This window comes from Salmo salar, chromosome 02, assembly GCF_965601325.2.
Source record: "Salmo salar chromosome 02, fSalSal1, whole genome shotgun sequence".
In the NCBI taxonomy this organism is placed as follows: Eukaryota; Metazoa; Chordata; class Actinopteri; order Salmoniformes; family Salmonidae; genus Salmo; species Salmo salar.
In genome coordinates, this window is record NC_138292.1 from 78,068,922 (window position 1) to 78,092,710 (window position 23,789).

The window sequence follows — 23,789 nt, forward strand, 5'->3', positions numbered from 1 at the left end:
TGATGAGGATTAATGCCACTAAAATGGAACTAAATAAGGTCAGATTAGATTTAATGAAAACTATTTTAGTGGTAGTGGGGAAACATGGACTCAGTCCATTACAGTATATGAGGTTCAGTGGTAGTAACATTGAAATCAATTTGATAAATCAAACTTTTGATATTGTTAGAACAATTAGTAATGAAATCTTGCTGAAGTAAATTCAGTGAAATTCAATTCAGACAATTACGACATTAAAAAGTAATGTAATGGAAGTGTGGTGCTCCTGCAAGTGGGAGGTGCTAGTGAGAGACAGAAACACAGGTCTGGGGGTAGGTCTCTCCTACAATTCATTTCCTTTCCCAGAGTGGTCCATAATTAACTTTTGCTTGGTTAGCACTTCCAACCAGATATAAGGAGGCTGAGGCCCCAACATCCATAAGTCAGATACCTTCTTCCTCTGTGGTAAGACCTCTACACCTCCTTATATTTTTACATTTGTCTCATCTTTGCACTCAGCATCTGAGGCAGTAGCTAACTGCACTGTTTGAAGTGACTTCTGCATGTCTCTTGTAAGATTTGACAATATGCAATCAAATGTAACATTTGTTTTTTACTTTAAATGTTTTACTTTAAATCTCTAATTTTCATTTGTTTGTAAATTGAGGGGTCTAGAATGTAACTGGGTTTTCAGTGGAATTCATTTTAATCAAATAAAAAAATTGTAGTAAAGTGTGTTGTCATTAGGAAAGTGAAAGTTACCAGTGGCACCTCAGCTCCTGAGTGGCACAGCAGTCTTGCTTTCACCTTAATTTAACCAGGTAGGCTAGTTGAGAACAAGTTCTCATTTGCAACTGCGACCTGGTCTAAGTCACCGCATCTCAGTGCTAGAGGCGTCACTGCAGGCCCTGGTTCGATTCCGGGCTGTATCACAACAGGCTGTGATCGGGAGTCCCATAGGGCGGCACACAACTGGCCCAGCGTTGCCCGGGTTAGGGGAGGGATTGGATAGGCTGTCATTGTAAAATAAGTATTTGTTCTTAACTGACTTGCCTAGTTAAATAAAGGTATAAAAGTTGAATTGGACATGGCTGTAATGATTGAGACAAATGCTTTCTAGCCCTTCGAGGACAAAATGATGAGGCTTTGGACCACAGGAGGATGGTGGTACCGTAATTGGGGAGGATGGGCTCATGGTAGTGACTGGAGAGGAAAAGGTGGAATGGTATCAAATACATAAAACACATGGTTTCCAGGTGTTTGATGCCATTCCATTTGCTACGCTCCTGCCATTATTATGAGCCGCCCTCCCCTCAGCAGCTTCCACTGCTTTAGACTTGTGTATTTACACATCACCTTATGTTTCACAGGGTCCTCTAAGAAGCACACATTCATTTGTAGGAGGGGAAAAAGAAGGTGAGACATGGTTTGACTCTTCACATAAAAGTGATGAGAATATTCTGAGAGAGATACCACTCACCTAACTCTGTTGACTGGGGAGAAAGCACCACAGAGTCAATCATGTTTCTTGTTTCATCTCTTTCCTAGTGATCCGTCACCATGAGTACGGACGCGGAGATGCAAATCTACGGCAAAGCTGCCATATACCTTCGTAAGTCTGAGAAGGAGCGGATGGAGGCACAAGCCGCACCCTTTGATTCAAAGAACGCCTGCTATGTGGCAGACAAGGTGGAGCTGTACCTTAAGGGTTTAGTCACTGCCAGGGCCGATGGGAAGTGTACTGTGACAGTCACGAAACCTGACGGCACTAAGGAGGTAAGGCTGATCTGAAAAGTATTCAAGTTTGTGCAATTACTCAATTTCTTGAAAAATCATTGAAATTATCAAAAACATTGCAATATAAAATATTTAACAAAATATATATTATGAAGCATTTCTTCTTTTTTGTAAGCAGAATATAACCTCAAACACATCATCTTTAACGCAGCTACTTAAAAATGGCAAGGATTTTTTGATATTGACTAGTCAGGAATCACCAGATATTTGTCAGTGGGTGATAACAAAGTAGTTGGATTAAATGAGGATATGAATTTTTTTAAAGATTCAACTTGTATTTAAATGAACAAAAAGCATTCAGTCCTGTCCAGTTTGATCTGCGTGTAATCTATATGTCTGACTGTTTCAGGAAGGAAAAGAGTTCAAAGATGCAGACATCTACGAGATGAACCCCCCTAAATACGACAAGATTGAGGACATGGCCATGATGACCTACCTGAATGAAGCGTCTGTGTTGTATAACCTCAAAGAGCGTTATGCAGCATGGATGATCTATGTAAGAAACCTGCAATTACAAACACACACACACACACACACACACACACGAACTTAATAAATACACACATACAGTACTACACATAAATGAATGGTAGAAACCAAAACATATCAATACAGTAGACCCACATCAGTATACCAAAGTACACCCACATCCTCACATAAATCTGATTTTGTTAATCCCCTAATTTAATTATTCATCCAGACCTACTCTGGGCTCTTCTGTGCCACGGTGAACCCCTACAAATGGCTCCCAGTGTACGACACAGAGGTTGTCAACGCCTACAGAGGGAAGAAGAGGGTGGAGGCTCCACCCCATATCTTCTCCGTCTCTGACAACGCCTTTCAGTTCATGCTGATTGGTACGAGCTGTCATGGATGGATGGATGGATAAATGGATGGATGGTTGGATGGATGAATGGATGGACGGATGATTGGATGATGGATGGATGATTGGATGGATGGTTGATTGGATGGATGGATGGATGGTTTGTTGAATGGATAGATGGATGGATATTAAAATATATTAAAATATATAAAATAATAAAATAATATAAGATATTAAATTCATGATGCTATGAATGAAATAATGTCCCCATAATGTTGCTTGAGTATGATAAGCAATATGTTTTCTGGTTCCAGATAAGGAGAACCAGTCTGTCCTGATTACGTAAGTTGTTTACTAAAATGTCACTTGAGAAAGTGTTTCTATTGTAATAAGTTTGGTCAGTTGGTGTGATGAAATACATGACATTATGACTAGATTAGAGCATTAGGCTATGTGTAATAACAAGTCGATGAGAAGGAGTATTTGTTAAAGACATGTCAGAACACAGGTTAACAGTATATTTATCTATGCTATTTCTTAGTGAAAGCCAATCTAACACTCAAACGTAACTAAACCCCCTCTTTCTCTGTCATATAAACCAGAGGAGAATCCGGTGCAGGAAAGACTGTCAACACCAAGCGTGTCATCCAGTACTTCGCCACCATTGCAGTGTCTGCTGGAGAGAAGAAGAAGGAAGTAGACCCCAGCAAAATGCAGGTAGGTTGTTCTTATGATTGCCTTTTTATTTCAGTTTGGTTGAATCATGTTTCAAGAAATGTGATCAATCAATAAAAATGTGTTTTACCAGTTTCTGAGCAACTTGTGTTTGTCTCAATCAGGGGTCTCTTGAGGATCAGATCATTGCAGCTAACCCTCTGCTGGAGGCTTACGGTAATGCCAAGACAGTGAGGAACGACAACTCGTCTCGCTTTGTAAGTATGAAGGGCATACTGTGGAAGTTACCTTAAATTGAAAAAATGTAATTCAGTAATTCCCTATTGTCATATCAATAGATGTCCAACAAACTGTAACATTTAAAGGGGTCTATCAAAGTAAAAGTTTAGATTTATTTTGTTTACCTATTTTTAACCCCCATGCTCTACTATAGGGTAAATTCATCAGGATTCACTTCCAAGGTGGTAAACTGGCTAAAGCTGACATTGAGACCTGTGAGTTGGTTTTGATTGTTTCTCAATGCTTTCCTAAATTCACACAGTTGTTTTTTGGAGATCATATAGACAAATGTTATCTAATATTATAATCTCTCTCTCTCTCTCCCTCTCTCACCCTCACTCACACTCTCACCCTCACCCTCACCCTCAGACCTGCTGGAGAAGTCCAGAGTGTCCTTCCAGCTTCCCGATGAGAGAGGCTACCACATCTTCTTCCAGATGATGACAGGCCACAAACCTGACATAGTTGGTACGACAAAGTAGAGTTTCAGGGGAAATATTCCCACTCCCATCTGTGGAACTTATTTAAAAAAATGTCATAGCCCACACTATTAATGCTATTACAATGATTACATCCAAGGTAACAAGGCATCTAGACACAGGTCAGGTCTTTGGGAAATATCTGTAAAGTAATGCACTGTGATGCACTAGTCCACAAGTCTCAGTCTCCTCTTTTGATGCTATTTATTATATACAACATGTATCATTGAGACAATCTATTGAGTAAAGGAGGGAGAGATACTGTAAAGGTAGGACAGCAGAATTCTAAGAGATTTAATTGACAAGCTGTTGTCCATTTTCCACAGAAATGGCACTCATCACCACCAACCCCTACGACTTCCCCATGTGCAGCCAGGGTCAGATCGCTGTGGCCAGCATCGACGACAAGGAAGAGCTGGATGCCACAGATGTGAGTCAAACAAAGGGTTAACCAAACTATAGATATAGAATTGATAGGACCACCATACACACTGAATGTACTGTGAAAATCCAACTTGGTGGCAGCTGGGAATTTTCATGTATTTTCTGTTTGATTCTAAATGCCTTGTGTTAGTTAGACATGTGCCTCAAGGAACTCTTCATGCCTTCACACTTCACCTTGAGGCACATACATTTAAGACATCCACAAGAGAGCTCCACTAAGTGCCCTGTGGAACTGTGTAAAACAGATTTTGTGTTGCCATCTACTAATGTGTTGGCCAGGAGTCAAATCTATCCATTCCATTTGTTCTGCAGTAAGCAGCACAGAACTGTAGTGTAACAGACCAAAACTACTGTTCAGTTAATCACTGTTGTACTTCATCTTTAATGCCAGGATGCCATTACAATCCTGGGCTTCACTAACGATGAGAAGATTGGCATCTACAAGCTGACAGGAGCTGTATTGCACCATGGCAACTTGAAATTCAAGCAGAAGCAACGTGAGGAGCAGGCCGAGCCAGACAGCACAGAGGGTGAGCCCACTCTAAAAACATATACAATATGTAAAGTATTAGTCCCATTCCCAGTCCCATACATAGAAACAGAAACCCTAAGACAGACAATGCCACATGAAAATCAGGCAGGAGATAAAGTACAACCTCCACAAATGATTTGAAATGATGGATGTGGGTGAATCAAAACCTAATCTACAAAGAAGTTGGACAAACTATTTTGCCAGTTTGACATCAGAAACAAGTGATCTTGTGTGCTGAATCTGTTGTTGTTGGTTCTCTCTTCAGTGGCTGATAAAATTGGCTACCTGCTTGGCCTGAACTCAGCTGAGATGTTGAAGGCTATGTGCTACCCCAGAGTGAAGGTCGGCAATGAGTATGTGACCAAGGGACAGACTGTGCCTCAGGTAAGGCCAAACAAAGCCAAACAAAGCATTTACCATTATCTGTGGACCGGAATAATTTTGGGGAGAGTGCATTGCTTTATTTGAGTAGTGTTGTTGTTTTCCCAAATTTATCATCACCTTATCACTGGACATGGTCAATATCTCATGTATTAATTTGAGGTATAATCATTGCAGGTTAATAACTCAGTCAGTGCTCTGGCCAAGTCCATCTATGAGAGGATGTTCTTGTGGATGGTCATCCGTATCAATGAGATGTTGGACACCAAGAATCCAAGGCAGTTCTATATCGGTGTGCTTGACATTGCCGGGTTTGAGATCTTTGATGTGAGTATGAGACCAGAACAAGACAATTAGTTGTGATTCAGATTGATTACAGCCTTGTATGATGAAATGATCCCTTTTAAAACTCCATCAACAGTACAACAGCATGGAGCAGCTGTGCATCAACTTCACCAATGAGAAACTGCAACAGTTTTTCAACCACACCATGTTCGTCCTGGAGCAAGAGGAGTACAAGAAGGAGGGAATCGTCTGGGCCTTCATTGACTTCGGCATGGACTTGGCTGCCTGCATTGAGCTTATTGAGAAGGTAAGCTGTCTGTGAAGATTGTAATGGACCATTAGGTAGCTCTGTTTGAGATATTATCAGTGGTAAAATGTATCTGACTGTTGAGATCTCAATATGTTTCCTATTATGTGCCTCTAAATGAATATAATCCTATAATAGCATGTTTACTAAAGGAATGAATGTGATCTAAGTGTAAATATCACTAATTTGATATACATCTCTTTTTGTGAAGCCATTGGGCATCTTCTCCATCCTTGAAGAGGAGTGCATGTTCCCCAAGTCTTCAGACACTACCTTCAAGGACAAGCTGTACTCCCAGCATCTTGGCAAAACAAAGGCGTTTGAGAAGCCCAAGCCTGCCAAAGGCAAGGCAGAGGCCCACTTCTCCCTGGTGCATTACGCCGGTACTGTGGACTACAACATCACTGGGTGGCTGGAGAAGAACAAGGACCCCCTGAACGACTCAGTTTGTCAACTGTACGGGAAGTCAGGAGTCAAAATTTTGGCTGCCCTGTATCCTGCTGCACCACCTGAGGGTAAGACTAGCATCACGTCAAATGATTTAATTAAGCACTAGTGACAATTTTCTTTAAAGTCTTTCAATGTATCACGTTTCATTACTGGGTTAATTTACTCATACAATAGGTGTTATTCTACACAATCTCATTGGCAGCATTTGCCTCTAGATAAGTGTGAAGTTAACCAGCGATTATCTGGTTTATAGTTTGCTGAAGACAAGACCACTCTAGATTTCTTCCATACTCTTATTATAATTCTATTTATTCCACCCCCTCTAGGAAATGTACTTTTGTAGTTATCTTTAACTTTTCCCCATTTAAACAGATAAAGCCAAGAAAGGAGGCAAGAAGAAGGGTGGTTCCATGCAGACTGTGTCCTCCCAGTTCAGGGTGAGCTTTTGAAATCTGCATATTCAGTCTTTCAAAAGTTGCATTGATTATCATAAATGATTTCTGTGAAAATGGTTTGTTATCCCCTTACAGGAGAACTTACAAAAGCTGATGACCAATTTGAGGAGCACTCATCCTCACTTTGTGCGCTGCCTGATCCCCAATGAGTCAAAGACTCCAGGTAAAAGAAATATTGAGTTAATTATGTAAAAGGTGATCTTATCAATACAGTATCAGTGACTTTAACAATCCCAATCTTTAACCTGTTTATGAGTATTAAAAGAGACTTGGTTTGTTTTACCAGGTCTGATGGAGAACTTCCTGGTTATCCACCAGCTCAGGTGTAATGGCGTACTGGAGGGTATCAGGATCTGCAGAAAGGGCTTCCCCAGTAGAATCATCTATGCTGACTTCAAGCAGAGGTACAGGCACACAAACAACTGCACAGACGCACAATCACAGAAAGATCTGTTCCAATTGTTTTCCCAGCATCAGAATAGTCTTACCTTTTATGTAATATATCCAACTTAATTCAACTTGACATACTTTAAAACTGTCTTCTCATTTAGGTACAAAGTACTGAATGCCAGCGTCATCCCTGAGGGCCAGTTCATGGACAACAAGAAGGCTTCTGAGAAGCTGCTTGGATCCATTGATGTGAATCACGAAGATTACAAGTTTGGACACACCAAGGTCAGTCAAATACCCACAGGAAAAGATGACAAAACACAACTACTATGATAATTTAAAATCTCTTTAATTGGTCTACCCATCATTTTAATGCTTTTTCTTCATTTAACTAATGTAAAAAAAAATCTTCAAAGTCATTCATTACAAGTTTGGAAGAGAAACTAAACTCATTATCATGTGCATGGTGTTAGAGTGGTATGGCTGCAGTTATCTGGATCTCTGTACATTATTTATCAACAGTGCCTTAAGAAAGTATTCACACCCCTTTACTTTTTCAAAAAAAATGTGTGAAAAGTTGGGATTTAAATGGATTTAATTGGGATTTATTGTCAATGAGCTACACAAAATATTTTAATATCATTGTGGAAGAAAAATTTGAACATTTGTAAAAAACAATTATGAAAAATAAAACACTAATATATCTTGATTATTCAACGCTCTGAGCCAACACATGTTAGACTTCCTTTTGGCAGCGATTACAGCTGTGAACCTTTCTGGGTAAGTCTTTAAGAGCTTTCCACACCTGGATTGTACAATATTTGACCATTATTCTTTAAACAATTCTTCAAGCTCTGTGAAGCTGGTTGTTGATCATTGCTAGATGATGTGTCTGTTTTCAGCCATACTCAATTCTTGCCATAGATTTTCATGCCGATTTAAGTCAAAACTGTAACTTGGCCACTCAGAAACATTCAATGTAGCCATTTTCAATTCTTGCCATAGATTTTCATGCCGATTTAAGTCAAAACTGGAACTTGGCCACTCAGAAACATTCAGTGTCGTCTTGGTAACAACTCCAGTGTATATTTGGCCTTCTGCTTTGGTTTATTGTCCTGCTGAAAGGAGAATTTGTCTCCCAGTGTCTGTTGTAAAGCAGGCTGAACCAGGTTTTCCTTTAGGGTTTTTGCCTGTGCTTAGCTCTACTCAGTTTCTTTTTATCGTAAAAAAACTCCCTCGTTTTTGTCAATGACAAGCATAGCTACAACATGATGCAGTAACCACCATGCTTGGAAAAATGAAGAGTGGTTCTCAGTGTTGTGTTGTATTTGCCATAACGCGCTGTATTCAGGACTTAAAGTACATTTCTTTGCCACATTCTTTTGCAGTTTTACTTTTGTGCCTTATTGCAAACAGGATGCATGTTTTTGAATATTTTTAATCTGTACAGGCTTCCATTTTTTTCACTCTGTCATTTATGTTACTGTTGTGGAGTAACTACAATTTTGTTACTCCATCCTCAGTTTCTCCTGTCACAGCCGTTAAATTCTGTTTTAAAGTCACCATTCGCCTCATGGTGAAATCCCTGAGAGGTTTCCTTCTTCTCTGGCAAGTGAGTTAGGAAGGATGCCTATATCTTAGTAGTGACTGCGTGTATTGATACATCATCCAAAATGTGATCAATAACTTCACCCTGCTCAAAGGGTTACTCAATGTCTTTTTTTCACACATCTACCATTAGGTGCTTTTCTTTGCGAGTCATAGGAAAAACCTCCCTGGTCTTTGTGGTTGAATCTGTGTCTGAAATTCACTGCTCGACTGAGGGACCTAACAGATAATTGTATGTGTGGGGTACAGAGATGAGGTGGTCATTCAAAAATCATGTTAAACACTATTATTGCACACAGAGTGAGTTCATGCAACTTATTATGAGACTTGTTAAGCACATTTTTACTCCTGAACTTATTTAGGCTTGCCATAACAAAGTGGTTGGATACTTATTGACTGAAGACATTTCAGCTTTTAATTTCAAATTAATGAATTTGAAAAATGTGTCTAAAAATATAATTCCACTTTGTCATTATGGGCTATTGTGTGTAGGCCAGTGACACAAAATCTCAAAGTAATCAATTTTAAATTCAAGCTGGACAAATTTGAGGGCTGTGAATACTTTCTGAAGGCACTGTACAACAGTACAATAACTAACAACTTAGAAACAACCTATCCCATGGTTTGTTTGTAACCATTGCAGCAAAGTTAATGTTGTTTAAATCAATCTAGTGGTGTTGTTCCCCTCTTTTGATTCAACCCTTTCTATCTGTCACCATCTGTGGTTCCATTGACCATGTTAACCTGTGCCTCAGGTGTTCTTCAAAGCCGGTCTGCTGGGTGTCCTGGAGGAGATGAGAGACGAGAAGCTGGCCACTCTGGTCGGCATGGTCCAGGCTCTCAGCCGTGGATTCCTCATGAGGAGAGAGTTTAGCAAGATGATGGAGAGGAGGTGAGGAATAGTAGACATTTTGGCAAAGCTTTCTGTCACCCAGCTGTATCTAATGCATTATGATTACATACTGTATATGCTGTGAGTTGTTCAGAATGAGAAAGTACATCTTATAATGGTCTACTAAAGCTTTTGGGTTAATTCATTTAGTCCAGAAATAGATGTAGCAACTAAGGATTCTAGCTTTATAGCTGCAGTTTGGGATTTGGCTGTTCAACTGTCATTTAAATTTGTGATATGAACCCATTCATTTTTTTAAAATATCAAATACTTGTTGAGCTTAGCATGCATGACCTGTCAGTCCTTGCATCTAGAGAGCTGTCTATGAGTTTAAGATGGGTTACATTTCCCTACACCGATTCCTCAGCTGTATACAAAAGGGGCAGAGGATTTGTTGTTCTTCGACTCCGACTTCGATTTCACGTTGAATTCACGTTAGTTGACAACTCAACCAAATGTAAATCAAAACTAGATGTTGAACTGACGTCTGTGCCCAGTGGGATGTCACTCACCATGCCACTCCATCCTTTCTGTCGACCAGAGAATCAATTTACGCCATCCAGTACAACATCCGCTCATTCATGAATGTGAAAACCTGGCCATGGATGAAGTTGTACTTCAAGATCAAGCCCCTGCTGCAGAGCGCTGAGACTGAGAAGGAGCTGGCCAACATGAAGGAGAACTATGAGAAGATGACAGCAGACCTGGCCAAGGCTCTGTCCACAAAGAAGCAAATGGAGGAGAAGTTGGTGGCCCTGACGCAAGAGAAGAATGACCTGGCGCTCCAAGTCACATCTGTGAGTCAGCAACGACCTACATAAGGGCACATTTACACGCACAAAAACATACACACACACGCACACTGTCATTGCCCATGTTATTTATATATTTCATGATTTGGTCCGACATATTGACTAAATGAAGTCTGTATTTTCATACACAAAGTTAGGCAGCTGATATTTTCTCCTGTTCTGAAACCAGGAAGGAGAGAGTCTGAACGATGCTGAGGAAAGGTGTGAGGGGCTCATCAAGAGCAAGATCCAGCAGGAAGCCAAACTCAAAGAGACAACCGAGAGGCTGGAGGATGAGGAGGAGATCAATGCTGAGTTGACTGCCAAGAAGAGGAAGCTGGAGGATGAGTGCTCTGAGCTGAAGAAGGACATTGATGACCTGGAGCTCACCCTGGCCAAAGTGGAGAAGGAGAAGCACGCCACTGAAAACAAGGTCTTGTGTCTTACCATAGACAGTCTAACCAAACAATAATCCAAACAATAATCAACTCAAAACATAGCTTAACATAAATGGAATTCAAGTTGTATTGTGGGTATGTTCTGCTCCCCCTCATTTATGACTTCCGTGCAGTACACTGGCATGGTGAACACTGATCTAGTGTTGAATCTATAGTACAGTAATTGTTGATGCAGTTCTAATCTAATTGAAATAAATGCAATATATAATAAACTAAATCTCCCGTTTATGGTGAAGTATAATTATGTTGTGGCCATTTACAGGTTAAAAACCTGACAGAGGAGATGGCGTCTATGGATGAGAGTGTTGCAAAGCTGACCAAGGAGAAGAAAGCCCTCCAAGAGGCCCACCAGCAGACACTGGATGACCTGCAGGCAGAGGAGGACAAAGCCAACACTCTGACCAAGGCCAAGACCAAGCTAGAACAGCAAGTGGACGACGTGAGTGGAGTTGGACATTTTGGCCATGATAGTATGTAAGGTGATATTATCTTCAGTTGTTTAGATTTGAAGAATATACTTTTTTTATCTTCTAGCTTGAAGGTTCGCTGGAGCATGAGAAGAAGCTCCGTATGGATCTTGAGAGAGCCAAGAGAAAGCTGGAGGGAGATCTGAAACTGGCCCAGGAATCCATAATGGACCTGGAGAATGACAAGCAGCAAGCTGATGAGAAAATCAAGAAGTAAACACAAACAAATTACTACAGTATTATCTGCTTTAATTGTTGTTGTTGGCTAATTATTGTAATTGTGAATCAGCATATTCATGTGATTCTTAAAGGGAGACTTCAGGATTTTGGAAGCCCTTTATCTACTTCCCCAGAGCCAGATGAACTCGTGAATGGCATTTTTATGTCTCTGCATGCAGTTTGAAGTTGCTAACTGTTAGCGCAATGACCGGAAGTCTATGGTAACTGCTAGCATGCTAGTAAGCATTGGCTTGCAAAACTACTTCTAACTTCCTTCACACTGGATGCAGAGACATAAAAATGGTATCCACAAGTTCATCTGACTCTGGGGAAGTAGATACAGGGCTTCATTGCCAAAATGCTGAAGTATCCCTTTAAAAGCAATGTGAATGGTATAATACTCTCCCTTTACACTATCGAACCAAAACTAACTCTGCTGTCGGCATATTTGTTTTTCTTAGGAAGGACTTTGAGACAACTCAGCTCCTCAGCAAGATTGAGGATGAGCAGTCTCTGGGAGCTCAGCTGCAGAAGAAGATCAAGGAACTCCAGGTACAGTACAGGATCTAGGGATCTAAGCTCCAGACTCACCAAGTACAAAGCTCCAGAACAGAAAAGCAAAGACTTGAAAAACATTATTCAGGTAGCACACAATTTTTCCCGGTGGCTTCTGATGGCTGAATAGGTTGGAAGATGGTGCTTCTTGCTAGTGCTTCTTACCGTTGTAAAGACGGTGCTTCAAAATGGTAGTTCGGTTCCTAAATTGGACACTGTCTACTGAATATATTAATTGTCTTTGTATTAAACACATTTATGCAAAGTACACATACTATTATTATTTTGGGAGGTTCAATTGTATTGTAGTGTTCATCCCCCCTGCTCCTGTCCCCTGTTCTAGGCCCGTATTGAGGAGTTGGAGGAGGAAATTGAGGCTGAGCGTGCTGCCAGGGCTAAGGTTGAGAAGCAGAGGGCTGATCTCTCCAGGGAACTTGAGGAGATCAGCGAGAGGCTGGAGGAGGCCGGAGGAGCCACTGCTGCTCAGATTGAGATGAACAAGAAGCGTGAGGCTGAATTCCAGAAACTGCGTCGTGATCTTGAAGAATCCACCCTGCAGCATGAGGCCACAGCCGCCGCTCTGCGCAAGAAGCAGGCCGACAGTGTGGCTGAGCTCGGGGAGCAGATCGACAACCTGCAGCGCGTCAAGCAGAAGCTGGAGAAGGAGAAGAGCGAATACAAGATGGAGATTGATGACCTCTCTAGCAACATGGAGGCCGTCGCCAAGGCTAAGGTGAGTAGTGATGATTTGGTCAAGCAGTGTCGAGGAGGGTCAACTACATTACCATTCAAGTGAACTGAAGTTGACAGGAGTCACATATATAAAGTAATGATGGAACATGTTTCACTAACAGGGCAATCTGGAGAAGATGTGCCGTACTCTTGAGGACCAGCTGAGTGAGCTCAAGACTAAGAATGATGAGAATGTTCGGCAGGTCAACGACATCAGCGGACAGAGGGCCAGACTCCTGACAGAAAATGGTACCATCAGCAATGAACAACAAACTAATGCTTTACTTCAGTAGAACACAATAACATGTTTTGGGGATTTATGTCCATAGTCCACATTAGTGCCGGTCGGTGATGTTTAAGATTCTTTTTTTATTTTAGGAGCTTGGCCTTATTTCTATTACAGAATATTGGATGACTCTTTCATATTCGATTCACCCAGCTCAATGTAACATCGATAGGTTTAGAATACTACATGATACTCAAATGTTCCCTAGACCTATCATGAGGTTACTACAACCTAGCCTATGAATGACAGTTTACAATGTATGTGCACAGGTCGGGAGAAAAATTTGAGTGATCGAGATGAGAGACCGTGACACATTCTATACTGCCTTGCACACTCTTGCCTGCATATAGCTAATCTAGGTTGTAATCATTAGTCCAACAGTTGCAAACAAGAGTTTCTATTGGACAAATTCAGGTACGTTTATCCTCATTTTGTTCCATTTGCTTCCGTTTAACAAAGGTTTTCAACGGAATCGGTGGAATGAATACTACCCTGATCACACGCAAACACAGTTCACTTTCATAGAAGCCACATACAAACAGCATGATCATTTTGCTCATTCTATAATTCCTTCTCGCATCTACGTGCTCTCCTCGTCTCACCTTTTCCCTTCTGGACTTCAGTGCAAAACACATCAGCTGTCTGTGATCAGGCGATAAAAATCGTCATTCGCTAGTCCTTTGATTGAGTGGACAACATCTCAGTTCAGTCTCTGGAAGGGGGTGAGAACCATGAGCCTCCTTGGTTTTGTATTGAAGTCAATGTACCCGAGGAGGATGGAAACTAGCTGTTGAATGGAAACATGGCTACACCATGGTGCTACCCTAGAGAGTGCTGTTGAGGTTACTGTAGACCTTCATTGCATAACATTGTGTTTTAATCAATTTTTTGGTGACGTGAATATATTTTGTATAGTTTTATATAACTTTTTTAATGTTTCACAATTTTATTTTATCTAAATTTCACCAAGGAGGATGGTCCTACCCTTCCTCTTCTGAGGAGCCTCCACTGGTCCACATAGTTTCTATTGTACTATTCACCACCAAACAACATTGCCCTATGATACATTAAAATACATTTTCAATCTTAGAAAACAGAGACCTCATTAACAAGATGTCCCTCTATCCCTGCAGGTGAGTTTGGCCGCCAGCTGGAGGAGAAGGAAGCCCTGGTGTCTCAGCTGACCAGAGGAAAACAGGCCTTCACTCAGCAGGTGGAGGAGCTGAAGAGGCTGATTGAGGAAGAGGTCAAGGTAAGTGACCCAAAATGGACTCCACCGACCCCAGAGTTTAGTGCAGGGATCTTCAACTAGATTCAGCCGCGTGATGATTATTTTCTTGAGCGGACGGTCAGGACATAATTGCATATAATTTGTAGACTGCCAATTGAATGCAAGAAGCACAAACAGATATAATATTTGACTAAAACATTATCATTTCAAACCTTGCTTACATTTGCATGCGATCACATACAGTGATGTCATGCACCTAAAACAAAAATCTGGTGGGTCACAAAGTACATGAGGGTGGCTGGGGGGGTGGTCCTGAGGTTGGAGATTTTAGCATTTTTCAAACACCTGACACAGCTTTTTCCTGCAATCTATAGCCATAATCGTTATACTTAATTCATTGTAAAAAACATTTATGTTTTTCGACATATCTAAGCATACCTCTTCAGCTGTCTGTGTCTTCCTGACTGGTGGTTATTTTGTTTAAAGAAATTAAATATGCTTCTCTTTATCTCTGCTAAAATCTGGGTAAAAGATTGAAAGGACTTTGAGTCTTATTCAGTACATTTAGTTATTGCTTGCTTTTCTTAAGTCTACCAGCCTTTCTAGCAGGCATGTCAGCTAAGATAGTTAGACTAGCTAGCCACTCTACCTTGATTGATAGCCTAAAATGCCTTCTTGGTAGCAGGTTATGAGGTTGGGATTTTGGGAACCTACAGTATCGGGCTGACTAAAGCCAACTTCATAAAATTGCAAGATAGCTAGTAATATTACAGAGAAACAACAGTAGGACAAATCTGAGGGGACACATGCCCCCTATGAGCATGACGCCTCTGATGAGATATATCTGTCTGTTGTGCATGGGAATACTTTGGAACAGATTTCCAAAATTAAAATCACTTGGAGCAGATTTGTAGGTGTTTTTACAGTCTTTTATGGTCCCCCACGCCAAAATATTATTTTATTCAGAAAACTTGAGGGGCCAAATAAAAATCGCACCCCGCCAGTTGGAGAACTCTGGTTTAAAGACATATCTTCATAAACATGGTGATGACACCATCCTCAGAGAGTTCTACTATAATTTGTTTGACTCTCTCCAATCTCTCTTTGTATTTCTCTCTCACAGGCTAAAAACGCATTGGCCCACGGTGTCCAGTCTGCCCGCCATGACTGTGACCTCCTGAGGGAGCAGTTTGAGGAGGAGCAGGAGGCCAAGGCAGAGCTGCAACGCGGCATGTCCAAGGCCAACAGTGAGGTGGCTCAGTGGAGGACTAAGTATGAAACTGATGCTATCCAGCGCACAGAGGAGCTGGAGGAGGCCAAGTGAGTCGTACGGATCAGCAAAAACTAAAATATAGGGTATTGATGGTGAGGTTGGTAGGGGGCTCTGAGAAAATGTTACATCAACATGTATTGTAACATTTGTTTCAGCTCATTAAACCTCCCTTTGTTGTCCAACAGGAAGAAGCTGGCCCAGCGTCTGCAGGAGGCCGAGGAGACCATTGAGGCGACCAACTCCAAGTGCGCCTCCCTGGAGAAGACCAAACAGAGGCTGCAGGGAGAGGTGGAGGACCTCATGATTGACGTTGAGAGAGCCAACGCATTGGCCGCCAACCTCGACAAGAAGCAGAGGAACTTTGACAAGGTGAAAACAAAGAAACTTCACCCTAGGGTGATATTTTCTGTCTGATATATGATTAATTGTAGCATATTTCAGATTCAAAACTCTTCATCAATGACTTCTAAAGACAATCCCATGGATTCCCCTAGGTTCTGGCAGAGTGGAAGCAGAAGTATGAGGAGGGTCAGGCTGAGTTGGAAGGAGCTCAGAAGGAGGCTCGCTCTATGAGCACTGAACTCTTCAAGATGAAGAACTCATACGAGGAGGCTCTGGATCATCTGGAGACTCTGAAGAGAGAGAACAAGAACCTGCAACGTAAGCATTTGACAGCAGTTATTTTTGGCTCATGTTTGACTAGTGTTTTGAAAATGGAAGGAACTGCAATCATCAAAACTACTATTACACAATTTCAGAGTTTTCATGTACAGATCAAAATATATAGATTTTTTAACCTGTGATCACTATTCCTTTCAACAACCAAAGGATGCGGAGGGCAATTAGATTTGCAGACCATATGAAGTGCTAGTTATTAATTAACTGTTATTATGATTCAATGTTAACTTCAGTACATTGGCGATATCCACTGAAAATCTCCCAAGTCTAAACTGCTCCTGTGTGTGTGTGTGTGTGTGTGTGTGTGTGTGTGTGTGTGTGTGTGTGTGCAGAAGAGATCTCTGACCTGACTGAGCAGATCGGAGAGACTGGCAAGAGCATCCATGAGCTGGAGAAGGCCAAGAAGACCGTGGAGACAGAGAAGTCTGAGATCCAGACCGCTCTGGAGGAGGCTGAGGTACAAACTACAGCTGTTTGATGGGAAAGCAGTGTTACACTAGCCAACGCCAGCTACAGTCCAATGATCCCTGTATTGGAGTTTATTGTAGTCATATATATTTAATTCCTACATCTAAATATATTGAACACAATTGGCCTGACTGCTTCTGTTTGTCCAGGGAACACTGGAGCACGAGGAATCCAAGATTCTGCGTGTGCAGCTGGAGCTGAACCAGATCAAGGGTGAGGTGGACAGGAAGATCGCTGAGAAGGACGAGGAGATGGAGCAGATCAAGAGGAACAGCCAGAGGGTGGTTGACTCCATGCAGAGCACCCTGGACTCTGAGGTCAGGAGCAGGAATGACACCCTGAGGGTGAAGAAGAAGATGGAGGGAGACCTGAATGAGATGGAGATCCAGCTGAGCCACTCCAACAGGATGGCTTCTGAGGCCCAGAAACAGCTGAGGAATATCCAGGGACAGTTCAAGGTAAAGGAACTGGGACATCAGGCTCTAAAATCTGAACATGGCTAGGGATTTGTTTGTGAATCTGTAGAAAATAATAGAACAGAGGAATTGAATAGATTGAACTATATACTGCAGAAAGGTAGGGATATTGAGTAAATTCTTACCAATTAACGTTTCTATCACCCATCCTATCACCCCTACTTCCACAAGTCCTAATGAACGTATGTCATTGTGAATCCCAGGATGCCCAATTGCACCTTGATGATGCCGTCCGTGCTGCAGAGGACATGAGGGAGCAGGTAGCCATGGTGGAGCGCAGAAACGGTCTGATGGTGGCTGAAATCGAGGAGCTGAGAGTTGCTCTCGAGCAGACAGAGAGAGGCCGCAAAGTGGCTGAGACTGAGCTCGTAGACGCCAGCGAGCGTGTTGGACTGCTGCACTCCCAGGTATGGGTCAATAGCCATTTCAAATGAAACTCAACCATAATAACATTTACACACACCTGGAATTTGACAGTCCTTGCTTTTAGATTTTCAGAATTTCAGACTTGTATGTTCTCTTGAGAGTCAAACAAATCATCTTGTTTCCTCCTTCAGAACACCAGCCTTCTGAATACCAAGAAGAAGCTGGAGACTGATCTGGTGCAGGTACAGGGAGAGGTGGACGACATCATCCAGGAAGCCAGGAATGCAGAGGAGAAGGCCAAGAAGGCCATCACTGATGTGAGTACATGAATTACATCAATTTGATTTGTCCTCAAGGGAAATGGTATCTGGGCTGGTTAACCGCAATAAAGATGTCAGAGGGATGTTATGATTTGTGCCAATTGGTGAATAAAATAAAGAAACTACCATTCCAGGCGGCCATGATGGCTGAGGAGCTGAAGAAGGAGCAGGACACCAGTTCTCATTTGGAGAGGATGAAGAAGAACCTGGAGGTCACAGTCAAGGACCTGCAGCACCGCCTGGATGAGGCTGAGAATCTGGCCATGAAGGGAGGCAAGAAACAACTACAGAAACTGGAGTCCAGGGTGAGTTACCAGCAGGGTGGATTAAAAGAATGATTGCTGAACATGTATTCGATCATATAAAATTACACAGGAGACTCTATCTCTCAATTAAAAATTACGTTTTATTGTCATGTACACCGGATAGGTACAAATTAGGGTTAAGTGCCTTGGACATCAACACATTTTTCACATTGAAGGCTCAGGTATTTGAACCAGCAACATTTAACACAATCAAGGGTTCCCAAACTTTTTGACACGGGACCTCTTTTGTGATAGAAAATTCATTAGGGACCCCTCATAATATCAGAATAAAATTCCTACCTAAGAGTTCAGTAAAAATAGCATCCATCTAGTTTTCCCACGGTGTTTCTAAACCCTGAGGTGCAACATTCGAAGACTTCCGGGAATGCTTGCCATTCAGACCAGACCAGGGTTTGTGATGTCTATGGGAGAAGTGAAAAATTCATCCTTGGTTGTTAATTTTCTTGAAATCTAAAGGCAAGACCTAGATTCGAGCCAATGTCTTAAGATAATGGAGTGCATCTTTAAGTAGCTGAAACTGTCATTACTACACCCTAGTGAAAGTAACAAACTAACACGTTTTAAATTTCATCAAAAACAATTTTCTACCAAAGGAGTGCTTTTGACGGCATGAACATGTGCAGTTCAGCACAACTGTTAGACCCGATGATGTGTTTCTGCGCATGAGCTTAGTTAGCTAAGGTCACAATGGGATTGTCGACAAGTCTTCATCTTTGGATTTGCTACGACTTCTGCAGTGCATGGCTGGACTAATCATGTCTCGGCCCCTGGGAAAGAACATTTTAAAATCACCTTTTGGCCTCAGAAACAACATTTTGCAGTTTTAAAACAAATGTTCAGCTATTCTACACATTTTGCCTTTGGACAGAAATGATATTTTGTAATTTTAGAGCTAATTTCTTGAAATTATACACATTTTGCCATGTGGCGGAGAGAAAATGTTGCAGTTTTAAAAGCTTAAATCAGGGTGCATTTCTGTTCAAAATCATCATTTTGGGGAATATGTTACACTTATTTAGTGGACTTGAGAAGAATTGTAGCCAAGACCTTAACCTGTTGAGGACAGACGTTCCGCTAGCGAAACCCCGTTCCGCCTGCGGAACCCCTAGCCAACAGCCAATGGCATCGCACGGCGCGAAATACAAAACCAACTAAATTACCACAATTCAATTTTCTCAAACAATCAACTATTTTACACCATTTTAAAGATAAGACTCTCGTTAATCTAACCACATTGTCCGATTTCAAAAAGGCTTTACAGCGAAAGCAAAACATTAGATTATGTTAGGAGAGTACATAGACACAAATAATCACACAGCCATTTTCCAAGCAAGCATATATGTCACATGAACCCAAACCACAGCTAAATGCAGCACTAACCTTTGATGATCTTCATCAGATGACACTCCTGGGACACTATGTTATAAAATACATGCATGTTTTGTTCAATCAAGTTCATATTTATATAAAAAAACAGCTTTTTAGCATGTGATGTTCAGAACTAGCATACCCACCGAAAACTTCCGGTGAATTTACTAAATTACTCATGATAAACGTTCACAAAAAACATAACAATTATTTAAAGAATTATAGATATAGAACTCCTTTATGCAATCACGGTTTCAGACTTTAAAATAGCTTTTCGGCGAAAGCACATTTTGCAATATTCTGAGTACATAGCTCGGCCATCACAGCTAGCTAATTTGACACCCACCAAGTTTGGGGCTCACTAAACTCAGAATTACTATTAGAAAAATTGGATTACCTTTGCTGCTCTTCGTCAGAACGCACTCCCAGGACTTCTACAACAAATGTTGTTTTGGTTCCAAATAATCCATAGTTATATTCAAATAGCTCCGTTTTGTTTGTGCGTTCAGGTCACTATGCGAAGGGTGACGCGCGAGCGCATTTCGTGACAAATAATTTCAAAATATTCCATTACCGTACTTAGAAGCATGTCAAACGCTGTTTAAAATCAATTTTTATGTTATTTTTCTCATAAAATAGCGATAATATTCCAACCGGGCAACATTGTATTCATTCAAAGGCTGAAAGAAAAAAATGGAGTAGTCTTGTGAACGTGCATCTCAGTCTCACTGTCCCCAGGCTGACCACTTACATATTCTGCTGCTGTTCTTCTCCCAGAGACAGCAGACACCCCATTCCACTTTCTGGCGGCTTTAGAGAGCCAATGGAAGCCTTAGAAAGTGTCACGTTACAGCACAGATGCTGTATTTTCGATAGAGATGCAACAGAAGGACAACAAATTGTCAGACAGGGCACTTCCTGTATGGAATCTTCTCAGGTTTTGGCCTGCCATATGAGTTCAGTTATACTCACAGACACCATTCAAACAGTTTTAGAAACTTTCGAGTGTTTTCTATCCAAATCTACTAATTATATGCATATTCTAGTTTCTGGGCAGGAGTAGTAACCAGATTAAATCGGGTACGTTTTTTATCCGGCCGTGAAAATACTGCCACCTATCCCAAAGAAGTTAAAATAAAGATATTCAAACGTCTTAATCTAGTTGCTCCATTCAAGCTTGTACAGTTGTCCTGGCAGATTTATTCTAAACTGCCATTTCATTCATAATAATAATAATAAAAATGTTAAATAAATATCAACACACGGTATAATATACTGTACATGCATCCAATCCATCTCATTGTAATCATTTGTTAGGCTTCATCTAGATACATTGTTTAATTTCTCTCTCTCTAGATCGCTAGCTACTTGACTCATTCACTCTGCTGCAAAAAAGGCTGTTGCTAGGAAGCTAGCGTTGCTATGTGGGGCTACCAGCTAGAAGGCTAAATTAGATGGTAGGTTAGCGGATTTTCATAAGTTCATAAAAACGTGAAAAAACAACATAACATCTTAACAAACACATGTACATACTCTGGAAACATTACTTTAATATGGTGCTTTCCCACTTACCTTCAAAATGAATTAATTTCGGTGCTTCTGTCTCACTTTTGACTTACTTGGCAAACGTCTCTTAACTGCCGAAGAAAATGTTTCTACCATGAGGAGCTCGTGCTATCTGTGGTGGAAGCAACCTCACAACATTAAAACAAGCGAGTGTCGGCCTCTAGAGGCCATATTGGTACTGAACTAAACACTGTTAAATACATGCCAAAATGTATAATAGTAATATACAGTATATTACAAATACAAGAAGAATTGAGTTGGGGGGAAAAAATGATCAGTGATGGAGTACTGTGGATACCAATATCACTGTGAGCCTCCCAGGCTCATGTTGTGCATCTAAGGGTTAAGAACATCAATTGTGGGTTAATATTATTACATTGTATTGGACACATTTTCCACAGATCCCTGTTAGTTTAATCTGCTGTTGTTATCAATATTCATAACATGTGAAATGTAAATTCCACTTTGGGAACCACTGACCGAGATAATGAAAAGTTGTTATAATTATAGACCCCTTCAATAAAAATTGTAAATAGTACATAGGAACAGACAACAATTGTGCCTCCTTGACTAGGGAGAACACTCTACCTGTTTTACAAAGATTTGTTACATCTGATTTCACCAGCAAAACAAATGCATATGTTTCTTTTTTTCACAAAGGTGCGTGAGCTCGAGACTGAGGTGGAGGTCGAGCAGAGAAGAGGTATAGACGCAGTCAAGGGAGTCCGCAAGTATGAGCGCAGAGTCAAGGAGCTCACTTACCAGGTAAGAGAAAGTGCATCCTTCACACACTTGACTCTAACACAGGTAGGTTTGTGTATATAAGTATGGGACATTGATTCTTTGCTCTTCTCCCACAGACTGAGGAGGATAAGAAGAGCGTTGGCAGACTTCAGGACCTGGTAGATAAGCTGCAGATGAAAGTGAAGGCCTACAAGAGGCAGGCTGAGGAAGCGGTGAGTCACAGACTTAGTCAAATACTCTGAAAGCATACATTCGAAAATATAATTATCTTCAGAAAGAAGTATTTAATGAATGCTGATGTTCTGCTCTCCCTCTCTTTATCTCACCCAGGAGGAAGCAGCAAACCAGCACATGTCTAAGTTCAGGAAGGTTCAGCATGAGCTGGAGGAGGCTGAGGAGCGTGCTGACATCGCTGAGACTCAGGTCAACAAGCTCAGAGCCAAGACCCGTGACTCTGGAAAGGTACAGAACTGCTTCTAAACCTGTACCTGACTCATGTTCAGATATGAACACATCAACACCACCTATGATTCAGTCTTCACAGAGGTCAATACAGACCTTTTACACTCACTCAACTGTTTCGAAGATCTCTAAGAAGCACATGTCAGGTAGGACAAAAAAATATGATTATTTCAAACTAAGCTGGTACTTAAAAGTTGAAAATCCAAGCTGAGGACTGAGTCTTAAAATGCTTGTTCCATTATACAGTGTTCTTTCCAAGTGTTCATAATATATTTATCATGTTCATTATTATTACTGATCCATTATATTCTATCCATATATTTATCATGTTCATTATTATTACTGATCCATTATATTCTATCCATATATTTATCATGTTCATTATTATTACTGATCCATTATATTCTATCTTTCTTCTTACAGGGAAAAGAAGTTGCTGAATAAACAAGACCAAAGTATTGAAGATCAAAGTCTTATAATTTTCCTGTGTTGAATAAAATATGATTTTCATGGTGAAATGTTGAGCATTGATTAAAAACATGTGGATCTACATACACTTCCTTTGTGACTGTGGACTTATTACTCAGCAAACAGCTTTTTCATGACTGTGGACTTACTCAGCAAAACAGTTTTTTCATATCATAACAATATTGTACTTTAATTAAACAAGCAATCTGGGTTTCCAACAACAACAAAGGGGTCACTTTTTTTGGTAAACAGCTGAGAGATGAGGCTGGAGAAATGTAAACACTCAAATTCATAGACTGAGCTATGGATGTAAGGACTGACCATCCAAAACATCAGAATGATAGTTTTAACCCTTTACACTTGCAGAAATTGGCTTACATGGACTGGCCCAAATTGAAATGCTTCTAAAATAAATAAAAATACGAGAAGCACATGCATAACCGTGGTAGCAATTGAAAGGGGAACAGATTTTTGCATTTTGATTTTGTCACAGATTATGCGCACATTAATCACTCGAAAGACTTTGTAAAAAAAAAATGTTAATTGCGCATCTGAAACAATTATGTGAGAGTATATTTCTGTATTTAACTGATATTATGCGCCAAATTTTCCAATTTGGATTACAAATAGATTTTTAGGCATATATACACTTCCGTAATGATTAGCCCTCTAGTGGTGGAATTACGGTAATACACATTACAACCACAGAAATACACATTATAAACACGGTAATACACAAACACAGTAACAAACATTATA

At 40.8% G+C, this 23,789-nt stretch overlaps 1 protein-coding gene across 1 annotated transcript; it reads left to right on the forward strand.

Moving 5' to 3' along the window:
* The first annotated feature begins 344 nt into the window (after positions 1 to 344).
* Positions 345 to 23,118, forward strand: LOC106595831 (myosin heavy chain, fast skeletal muscle). The gene is made up of 41 exons (XM_045710195.2): positions 345 to 444; positions 1,350 to 1,395; positions 1,528 to 1,755; positions 2,126 to 2,272; positions 2,477 to 2,633; positions 2,914 to 2,941; positions 3,202 to 3,316; positions 3,439 to 3,531; positions 3,708 to 3,768; positions 3,923 to 4,021; positions 4,359 to 4,462; positions 4,868 to 5,006; positions 5,274 to 5,392; positions 5,567 to 5,716; positions 5,811 to 5,981; positions 6,193 to 6,496; positions 6,804 to 6,868; positions 6,962 to 7,049; positions 7,173 to 7,290; positions 7,438 to 7,561; positions 9,640 to 9,776; positions 10,318 to 10,573; positions 10,758 to 11,000; positions 11,288 to 11,464; positions 11,560 to 11,705; positions 12,173 to 12,263; positions 12,610 to 12,999; positions 13,121 to 13,247; positions 14,418 to 14,536; positions 15,639 to 15,835; positions 15,974 to 16,157; positions 16,283 to 16,448; positions 16,799 to 16,923; positions 17,084 to 17,392; positions 17,614 to 17,817; positions 17,968 to 18,093; positions 18,231 to 18,401; positions 22,017 to 22,121; positions 22,217 to 22,312; positions 22,431 to 22,562; positions 22,986 to 23,118. Exons 3-41 carry the CDS (start codon positions 1,540 to 1,542, stop codon positions 23,004 to 23,006), a joined length of 5,820 nt encoding a protein of 1,939 aa, XP_045566151.2. The 5' UTR covers positions 345 to 444; positions 1,350 to 1,395; positions 1,528 to 1,539; the 3' UTR covers positions 23,007 to 23,118.
* Positions 23,119 to 23,789: the final 671 nt, after the last annotated feature.

What these genes read in the sequence shown, in the direction of transcription:
- LOC106595831 (XM_045710195.2), top strand. Translation starts at nt 1,540, where the DNA reads ATGAGTACGGACGCGGAGATGCAAATCTACGGCAAAGCTGCCATATAC. An exon ending in CCACAAACCTGACATAGTTG is followed by an intron (nt 4,022 to 4,358) that starts GTACGACAAAGT and finishes CATTTTCCACAG; the next exon opens with AAATGGCACTCATCACCACC. An exon ending in AGCAAGATGATGGAGAGGAG is followed by an intron (nt 9,777 to 10,317) that starts GTGAGGAATAGT and finishes TCTGTCGACCAG; the next exon opens with AGAATCAATTTACGCCATCC.